Source organism: Scardinius erythrophthalmus (assembly GCF_964197995.2).
Source record: "Scardinius erythrophthalmus genome assembly, chromosome: 20".
In the NCBI taxonomy this organism is placed as follows: domain Eukaryota; kingdom Metazoa; phylum Chordata; class Actinopteri; order Cypriniformes; family Leuciscidae; genus Scardinius; species Scardinius erythrophthalmus.
In genome coordinates, this window is record NC_138240.1 from 9,259,629 (window position 1) to 9,270,649 (window position 11,021).

Consider the following 11,021-nt stretch of genomic DNA (forward strand, 5'->3'; position numbering starts at 1 on the left):
TGCTAGATTTAACATAAAAATCGAACTATAACTATAGTATGTAAATGTTCTTATATGAATTGAAAAAGAATTAAGTAAGAGATAATGTACAGTAATAATAACAATAATTAAATCCAGACATTTAACACTCAGAATAAAATGAATCTTAACGCACAGAGGTCACTCCAGTCAGTGGACAGCTATTCAAAACGCCATTTTCTTGCTTATGCATGGTTTTGAGGGCATAGTTGCATATCCTATACACTGCCACAAAGTGGCAAGCCTTTGTATGTGGAATTTTTGCTTTCGCCAAACCAAGCTGGCAGATAGCCAGTCCGAAATACCAAGTTGCTCCGGAATATCCATTCCAATCTAAGGAGTCATATCATTGTTAATTTTTTCAAAACCAAGTTTTGAATTTAGGGAGGAAATTCTGATTAATCATCTGTCAACTAAATTGGATCATACATCATTATATTTCAGGTAAAATTCATATATTACCGTGACTGTTCTTGAAAATACTTCATCTGCAGTAACTTTTTGGCTGTAAATAAATGTATCTGTGTTATTAGATGTGTTATTACAAAAAAGTTATCTGATTACATAATGCATGTTACTTGTAATACATTACTTTACTCATAACATCAGATAATCTGATTACGTAATGCACATTACTCGTAATGATTTACTTTACTAGTTACATCCAAAATATTCTGATTAGCCTACATAATGCATGTAACTTTTAATCATTACTTTACTCATAACATCAGATATTCTGATTACATAATGCAGGTTACTTGTAATGATTTACTTTACTCGTTACATCAAAAAATATTCTGATTAGCCTACATAATGCACGTTACTTGTAATGCATACTGGTTACATAAAAAAAATTCTGATTACGTAATGCATGTTACTTGTAATGCATTACTTTACTGGTTACATCAAAATATATATTGATTAGCCAACAAAATGCACTTTACTTGTAATGCATTACTTTACTCATAACATAAAATATTCTGATTATGTAATGTACGTTACTTGTAATGCATTACTTTACTGGTTTCATCAAAAAATATTCTGATTACCTAATGCACGTTACTTGTAATTAATTACTTTATTGGTTACATCAAAAAATATTCAGATTAACCTATAATGCACGTTACTTGTAATGCATTACTTTACTGGTTACATCAAAATATATTTTGATTAGCCAACATAATGCACGTTACTTGTATTGCATTGCTTTACTGGTTACATCAAAATAGTAATCTTTTGATCATCACGTAATGCACGATACTTGTAAAGCGTTACCCCAACACTTCTCGTTTCAGATGAGACTGAAAACAGCTGAACGCTAGTTTTTACACAGTCTGAAAACATCAATACATCAATATAAATTTCAGTCTGATGTTTTCTCAGAGAGGAGAGCTGATTTTGTCCATTTTGAACATAATCAGAATAGTCTGAGTTGGGTTTCCACAGAGTTGTACATACCTGGCTTCAGCGGTTGTAGAGATCTTTGATGGAATGGAATCACGTCCACAAAGACACATGACATTCAACTGGTTTAAAGTTCTTCTCTGTCTGCGGGTGGAACGGGAACAAACTGCATTAATTGAAGCTGTAGGCTATAATCTTTTTTTTTTTTTTTTGTATGTAGGCCTATATATTTACATGATTTTTTATATAATTTTTAAAAAAAAAAATTATATAAAAGGGCTGGGTTGTTTTAACCGAATTTTGGGTCAAATATGGACTAACCCAACATTGGGTTAAAAATGCAATTTAAAAATGGACAAATTGCATTTTGGACAAAATCAAAAATGGACAAATTGCATTGGTTACATTAAAAATGTAACCCAACGGCTGCGTTTGTCCATTTTTAAATTGCATTTTTAACCCAACGTTGGGTTAGTCCATACCTGACCCAAAATTGGGTTAAAACAACCTAGCATTTTTTAGAGTGATATATATGTTACATGATATCTTCAGTTAAAAACATAAACGCATATTGTCCACTCAAGTGGACATCTGAAAATCTCTTTGTAAAAAAACGAATAATAATGAAAAAAGTTCAAATCTTGTTTTTCATGCCCTATAAGCAATAAAAACACATAGAAAAAAAAAGAAATTCCTAACTGTGGTGCAATTTTTTATAGAGTCTGTTTTGTCTGAAGTCTGAAGACTGTTTTGAGATGCAAAATGTCTCCAACCAAAAAGTAAAAAAACCGTGTGTCCAATCAAATTCACCTGTCGCCTGATAGACGCTATTAAAATTAGTGTTTTTAGAACAAATTGAGAACGAATCTCCCGAGTGATGTTAACCAAATGCCTTATTTTACTCCTAAAAAGAAAACCGCTACTTTTAAAAGTTCAAAAAAAAAAATCAAGCGGGAACTCGTTGTGAAAATGTCTTCCGGTTTGGCCTGTAAATTGACGTCATATCCGAACAGTTGTTTTAACCTCTGTTTCTGTTGTCCATACATTTCACCACAAGATGGAGATATTATCAAAGACAATTCACCTGTGAATCCACGGACCGTCTCCGTTTGTTCCTACATTCTACCATAAGAGGGCGACATACTCGTGCAGTGAAGGTCAGAATTTTAACATGACGGACAAATTCTGAAACAATTACAAGATGAGGGAATTTCACAATGCTGATTGTCAATAGCTACAATAGTGTTATTTGTATTGGTATTTTTAATCACTCTTTCAATTAATTCGTGTTTATTATATTCTAGATTCGAACTGTAAAACTCTTAACGATGAGACCATCTTGTTTAGTTTTGTTATAAGAAAACACAAAACAATTATGTAACTTTTTTTGTTTTAAAATAATACTTTTCTAACATAAAATATTTTTTGAAGTAAATCCACAGCTATATCCATTAATATTCCGTTGCATCAAGGACAATTAAAATACTAAACAATAGCCGAAAAAATAGGCTAAAACGGCCCGTTCTGTCTATTTAAAATTAAACCAAATTAGACAACCAGGGATATCCATTTCGTTTATTTTTTGAGCAATAATTCAAACTAGATATAGGCCTAAATATAGCCTAAATAAAATTGTTAGATTGCTTGGTATAAGTCTGCCCAATCTGAAACACTGATATATTTTCCATTTATGCAACATTATTTAAATTGTTGCAAAAATGTAAAATTATCACAGGTTTTGAATGCGTTTTTAGCCTATAGCCTATATCCATTACGCTTTTTTTATTTAAATGAAAAAGGCTACACTTGATCGTTTAAAACATTTATTTTGTCTACGACCTTAAAAATAAACAAATAATTTAGCCTATTATTCTTATTATTTCTTATAATTCGGTGTTCTTCTCTTTACAATGTCGGCTACCAAAAATTTAGTAGGATAATTATGCGGACTGTAAAATAAGTAAAAACACCGAACTAAATAAAAACTGATTCGGGGAAAAAAAGGCTCGGGGCAGAGGAATTTATCTAAAATTTATTGAAACACTATTTATGTAAATATTAAACAGACCGAGAGAAGGGCATGTGTTTTCATGCACCTCATCAAATGTGCATTATGAACATTGGAGTGCTCGGTTTCTCCGTTAAATGAAGGCACACTGTCAATCCGACACTGCTGTTTACACTGTTTTATCTGCGGGGGGAAAGTAAACACTTGAGCTCTGGCGAGGGGATTATGTCTCCATGGCGTCGCGCTTCAATAGTGCAGCTAGGCTATATACACTCCGCGTGCACGCGAAAATACAGTGGACTCCAGCTTTGAGACTGTCTCTGTTTAGAAGCTTTCGAGAAGAGCTTAAAATATCATCTCTCTTTAGCTCACTGCAGATACGACTGTAAAAAAAAAAAAATAATCTGAAATTATTAACAATAACAACTTTTAAAATATTTAGCAATTGCTTTTTGAAAATATAAAAAAAATCCTTATTAATTTTGTTAAAATGATTTATTATTGTTGTTGTTAGAAATTGTTTATTATCGTTAAAGTTGGTTAGATATGCAAATGTGCATTTAAATATGCCACAATGGGCCAAATGATAGAATAAAAGTAAGCAGATCAAGAAACTATTGTAATGCACAAAACAAGCAAAACGTAAGAATAAAATAACATTTATTTTCTGCAAAATTTACACAGAGAAATGTACACGTCTCAACTCAGCAATTTCATCCAACAAACAATCGTTTTACATCTTTTTTTAGATTCCTTTTGATGATTTTTTTTGAGAAAATGACTTTGACAATTATGACTTTATCATCAAGAAATGCAATATACATTATTTCGTCGTGTAAAACACAATATATATCACTCACAAAGGGAGCACAAATGTCTACTTGAGCCAGTAACCATATTGAATCCAAAAGAACTTTGTTCTGTTGAATAAACATGGCACGATTTTACAGACACTGAGCAGAAAAAAGATGGAATATAGACTTTCCACAATAACAATAATGCTATAGAGCAGTCCCTTTTTTCAAATGAAGAAGCAAATTATTCTAGGAATTGTACGATCATCACACGAGGGCGTAATCCGTTTGGTAAATAATCTAAATGGATTGTAACAAACGTGAAGGATTTTAAAATACACAATTTACATTACTTGAAAATACTATGGTTACTCTGCTAAAGGTCTAAAATAATTCACCCCCGGCCCCGGGTCATTTCGCGCTGCGGCAGTGTCAGTAACGCCATCCAAACTACTTTAACCTTTACACGTAACCATTTTCTTTTTTGATTAATCACAAACTTCAAAGAAGCCACGACCACCAAACACATTTTTTTTTTTTTTACCTGGTGATTAAACTAGACATAGCCTATTTTATATACAGAAACACAAGGCCTCCCGAGTCTTTAGGGATGAGGAATCTTCAGGTCTGGGAGTCTTAAACACTTTTGTCTACATTTGGAAAACACTATCTCACTGTTTCTCTGGAGTGTTATTGACTAGAGGACCGTACAGTCCATTAGCGTAGCTCTGATCTTTATGCAAGAGAGTCCTGTCTCTGATCAAGTCACTGAAGGCATAGTCCATTGGCGGCCTGAAGCCCAGTGTTGGCATCAGACCTGTGGTGGAGTACGGCATGAAGGCCAGGCCTCTGCTGTGAGCCGAATAAGCCAGGCGGAGTGGGTTCAGGCCCAAATGTGTGCTGAGAGGATACGCGCTCGGGTCGGAACCAAAGTGTGGCGCATTGGGTTGCAGAGGGGAGAATGCAGATCTATTGCTGAGCGTCATGGTTCCAGGTAACACAGGCCGCGGGGTGGAGGACATGTGTGACTGTGCGCTCTGCAGCATGCGCTCCGCAGTCCAGGGCTCCTCTGGGCCCTTGGCTTGGCCGCTGTTGTTGAGGATTTGCTCTATGGCCTGCACCACATCTTTGCCGCATCCCTGGAGCACAAGCTCCAGGACGCTGCGCTTGTGGTTGGGGAAAACCCTCGTTAGGATGTCGATGGCGTTCATCTGTCGCGATGCTGTGGAGGAGGGCGAGGGCTCCTGGTCGTCTTTATCCGTCTCCGAGCCGGAGTCTGAGCCAAGTGGACTGATGGAGCCTGGCGTCTCCGAGCCGTCTTTTAACGGTTTGGCTATCGGGGAACTCACGAGGGACTCTCGGTCACCGTTTTCCGAGCCCGAGCCGTGACGCATATCTGGAGACGACATTCCTGGAACGGATTCGGTGTCTGTGGATACGGACTTTCCAGCCGCTTGCTGTGAGGTCATCGATCCTGGTAAATGCGTCTTGGTGAACAACTCGAACTTTTGGATGTTTGATTCTCCTGAAATAGATTGATGCACGTCAATAATTGCCATACACTAATAGCTTTTTTTTCTTGGATTGTAAGTAGGCTAGATGAAATTAATATTTATGAGAGTGAAAGGAATTCAATTTAAAGTACCTAAACCGTACTCTATACATGCTAAATATGCCATTCTTTGAAAAAAAAAAAAAAATTCCAATGGCACTTTGCAGCACAATTGTTAAGATGGATAGATTCAAAAAGTTCTTGATGTTTCATTAAAGGTTCTTCAGATAAACGTATTGAGCTCTGTATAACATTGCACAGAAAAAAAAAATCTATACATTTTAATTGGAACCTTTATTTTTAAGAATGTATATATACACATGAGTAGAATTTATCCACCTACCAGAGTTTGTTTCGTTGGTAACTGGGCCAAAGACCTCATAGTTTTGCCGGGGAGGTATGATGCCGTTGGCAGCGGCCAGGGCTAGACCCTCTGCTGTGCCATAGAGCAGCTGAAGTTCTCTCGCCTCGTTCTCCTCCTGCGCCTGCTGTCTGCGGAGCGCAACCTGAGCGGCCATGACGCGCTGTCTCTCAGCGATCAGAGTGCATTTGGCACACATGCAGTCCTTCCATCTGCAGTAGCGCTTATGGCCCTTCAGCGCAGACACCACCCCGTGGTTCCTGCACCGGGCGCACTTGGGCGTTCGTGGATACTTCTCCGTAGCGCGAAGCAACAGCGGCGGGCCCCTCAAGAGGCTACTGGCCATGGAAACCGGTATGGAGGCGGAAGCGGCCGCAGCGGCGGCGCCCGGATGAACCTGCGAACCTGCCTGGGAGGAAGGTGGGATCTCTGGACGAAGATCCATAATCAACAAACGTCGATCGATAGGTTATAATACGTGCGCAGCCGAAGTCTTCGATTGGAGATGTTTCATAAGCATTGGGCAGAATCGATACCCGGCGAATTTCTTCAGCTCAGCACTTGACGAAGAACACAGCCCTAATGCCAATGTCCAAGAAGAGATCAGAAAACACTTGTGACTGCTTTCACCGCTTTCCAGAGAGTTCTTCAACTTGTTGCGCGCAGTCCACAAGCAGCCCAAACAAACTGTTTCTTTTAGAAATCAAACTTTCGTTTGACACAAATAAAATCAATTTTTAAAAGACAAAAATCCATCGAATGCAATGCGAAACTAACTTTAAACTCAATGATCAGCCCAGAGTCTGAGAGAGCAGAGTTTGCTGCTGGAGCCAGTGTGAGACACTAACTTCCTCGAGAGATCTTCAGTGGATACAGATCCCTCTCGATCTATTGTTGCGCCCACGTTTTCATTAGACAAATTTGACAACAATGTGGCGCCTGTCATTGGCCAAAGGGGGAAGGAGCGATCTGATTGGCTTGTCTCTTTTTCAACTGTGTCCACCTGCGTTCTTTTCTCAAATAACAAGCACCACGCAGAGCTAAAACATAAAACTTTTATCATAAGAAATTATTTACTAAAATACAGGCAATAGATCCTGTAAGACAATTGACTATTGCTACTATATTCTTTAAACGCATTGTTGAACGTTTGGAATTGCCGTTTAGTGAAAATAGCTTTCTAAAACGTGATCACGGGATTTTCCAGACTTTGAACAGCAAACAAATTGATTTATTTTCATTACAACTGAATTTCAGCCTAAATAAGTAACACGTTTTTTAACTTTTGAAAGACAAGATTTTGTTCTAAAGGTTTGGTGTAGTGAAGAGCCAATGCCTCGTAGAATGACGTCAATATCGATAAACGCAAAACGGTAAGTTGTCACGCTAGATTTTAAGGGCAATTCGTTGTTTGTAATTGTGTTTGTAATTGTTTACTGTAAACATTGTTTCGTATTTTGAAAATGGCATTCGTGTGTAGCATTCATTTAGAACACAGGCTATTAGACTAAAAATGTTCAGTGTATGCTTGGAATTTCTCATCGATTTAAACAGGACATGATAGTAGCCTAATTATCTGAGCTAAATTAAATTAACACTATTTTTATGTACCGCTTGATGTGACATTAACAAGTCTCTCATGGTTTGACGCGATTGAAGGAATAGCGTAGGCTATGTCAAGGTTTTGGAAGGCTATCTGTTTCTCTGTATTATTTGTCGAACATCTATATAATTAAAACACTTTATTTCTCATTGGCATCGTATTCTTTATTGTAAGCGCGTTCTTGTTGCTTAACCTTGTTTTTGAACATCGAACATATTTCATGCCTTTGACCATTTTATATTTTTCAACGATCTTCATAGGCTAGGCTACTTTTAAAAGTCTACCGATTGTTCAAAATACGAAAATCAATAGAAAGTGCAATTAGAAATAGCCTAGCTATTATTATTGTTGTTAAATTATTATAGAATTAGACAATTTTATTGTATGATTCGAAAGGATTATTATTGTAGCCTACTAGCCAGGTTTTAAAATGCCAACGAGATTCATTTAGATTATTTTTTTGCAATGCTTTAATAGGCTATGTCTGTTCGTGCAGTAGCATCGTATTTTAAACAATAAACATAATTTTCTTTATTATCCAATATTTCAAGATTAGGGTGTCATAATTCTAACATTTTGAGCACTTTAAAATGCCTTTTGAAATACTGAAAATTCTTTACTGGAGGATTAGCCTACTGAATTTATTCCTATAGGTCATAATTTTTTAAGGACTCTGTACACTGTTCCATAAATATAAATAAATAAAAAATGGTTAAAAAATGAAATGTTGTTCGCTTACATCTGCTAAAAAGCATCAGGCGTACAGCTGAATATTATTCCTTTTTCTTTCTGAATAAGTGGCTCTGCATTTGTCCAAAACTTTAAAGCAGCTTTTTGTCATCTCTCGCTGTACGGTTCTCTCTGGTACCTGGACTTTGAATTTCACGCACTCTTCGATAAAGTGATGTGGGCCTGCACTGTTTCCCATTGTTTACACACTCAATCACAGTAAGCAAATGCCATCTGTCCCCCTGCTGCTCTCATCTGCACCTTTAATTACCCAACCAGCACACTAATAGAGACGATATTAAACTAAAGCTTTTTGACATTCAAAGTCATTATCTCGGCAGCGATCTCACGCGACTGAAAATAGACATCCCGAGATCATTACAAAACCGCAAGCAGGCGTTGATTGTTCATAAACTGAGAGATGATGAAAGCACAACTCTGAGCAATTGTGATCTTTGACAGATATGAGAAGTAAGCCGGTTTTGTGTAGCTGTTCCTCACAACTTTCGGAATGTAACCAACACACATAAACTAAAAAGTATATAGCCTCTACTTCATGCCAAAAAATGAAGGTAGAATGTAGAATACCAACAAATGCATTTTTAAACATTAAAGCTCATTATATAGCACAATCTTAAACTCTGGTAGCCTGTTCACAATTAACTTCTATTCTTAGCCAATACACTGATCTAAACAACCTCTAATCTAAACATTAAGAACTTTTTAAATCAACACAGAGACAACTTTGATAGGTGGTTCTTCTCTAAAACAAGCACTGAAACCCCCTTTATTTTTAAGAGTGTAGGCTACATTTACTAATTCTGTTCATGCAGAACCTATATTTTTATGTAGTTTAAATAATGAATCCGTCCCTCAACACACTTTACTTGAAAAAGAAAACCTCTCCACTGAATGGGCGTCTCTGTGAATTCCAATTAAATGCCCCCGGGCAATTAAAACTGACTGTGGGCACTTAGGAAATTCAACATTCTTTCAACAGTTCATCAGACCTATGCATCAAAAACCCATACAAGGCTTTCACTCCCTTTAGAATCTGCACCGCTGACTGAGTTTTACACCTTTTTAAAGAGGCACAAAAGAGATGCTTGACCCGACATATGTAACAGCATGTCTCTGTTCCTCCAGCACCCCGGAGCGCTATTGTAAGGATCTTTCTCTCCGCTGATACCCGGCCGTAGCGCGGCTGGACCCGAACTGCCTCCCCGAGGAACTCCTGCTGGAATGGTTTGAGTGCGCAGAGCGCAGCAGAGGTTAGAGTAGCAGATAAAAAGGGGAATGAGGGTGCCGAGCGCGCGGGTTTTTAGAAAAACCAGTGTATTTACACGCTTCATCTCGTCTCCAAGTCCTCATTAGGTTGTTAACCTCTTGTTCACATGAAAAGCTGCCGCGCCGCGCAGGACCCTTGAGCGCAGCAATGGCATTCCCCTAAAGGCACAGAACAAAGCGCTTAAAATAACTGCGTTAAAATAAGCTTTTATTGGCTTACTCGGGATGGACGCTTGCTCGATGCGGTTAAAAGATATTTTATTTTCAATAATTATTTATTTAGCCCATATAGCCTATAACTAGGCTATTCATTTTTGAAGTGTAGGCCTAGGCTACTTATTTTAATTCATGCACTTAATCAAGCAACCAACTTAGTGCATTTATATTATATAGCTTAATAAAACTAATTATTTCCTAGTGGATATTACCAAACAAGTTTATTTAATCTTCGACGAAATGAAACGCTTTCTACTTAATTTCAAATCTTAATGCAATCTGTTCGTGGTCTGGTGGGTAATAGTCTACACTATTTAGTTAACTCTCTTAAATTTTTTAGTATACAATCAACGTGGATGTTTAAGTCATTTCAACTTAAATGACATTAAACTGACTTAAAAAAAATGAGTTGAATCTTGTAGGAAAAAAAATTGAAAATTCCTTTACTTATTTTGATAAGTTAAAGCAATGTAAAATACAGTAATATATTATTATTTTTTTGTTCTAACTGAAAATTGTAAAACTGTAAAATGAGAATTGACTTTTATCAAGGCGTCCTAATGTAACAGGCCAAAAAAAAAAAAAAAAACACTTATTACTGTATAGACGCACTTCACTTTTTCCACCAAGGATGCAGAATCACCGATGACAGATGATGTGAGAGTTTGTTCAGGCAGCAGCCAATTAAAATGCGGCCTCCATCCATCCACATCTGCCTCCCTTTACAAACGAATCAAACAGAAAAGCAGGAACCCAATGAAAGAGCGCTCATTGAGATCACAGATGGAGTATAGGTTTTTGCAAGAAATTTGAGAAACACCATTGTCCCAAATCCAAACTCAATGTGGTCCCTCACAATGGTTCGGGCTTTGAGCTGCGCCGACTCAATTGGCCTTGTTTTTTAAACTTGAAGTGTTGAGCACAAAGACCGGCCTCCTAAATGTCACAACCGCTCCAAGTGGGGCTCTGCAGTGTGATGCTGTCTGAAAAAAAGAAAAAGAACACAATTATGAAGCAATAATTACTCTGCTTCTCTTCGCACGCCACTG

The 11,021-nt window shown here is 37.2% G+C and overlaps 1 protein-coding gene across 1 annotated transcript; it reads right to left on the reverse strand.

Annotated features, from left to right (window-relative positions):
• Positions 1-4,074: 4,074 nt before the first annotated feature.
• On the reverse strand, positions 4,075-7,020 carry dmrta2 (DMRT-like family A2). Its single transcript, XM_081348359.1, has 2 exons — positions 6,120-7,020; positions 4,075-5,749 (listed from the first exon to the last, which is right to left on the reverse strand). The coding sequence occupies exons 1-2, from the start codon at positions 6,580-6,582 to the stop codon at positions 4,896-4,898; spliced, it is 1,317 nt and encodes a 438-aa protein (XP_081204485.1). The 5' UTR covers positions 6,583-7,020; the 3' UTR covers positions 4,075-4,895.
• Between the last annotated feature and the right edge of the window lie 4,001 nt (positions 7,021-11,021).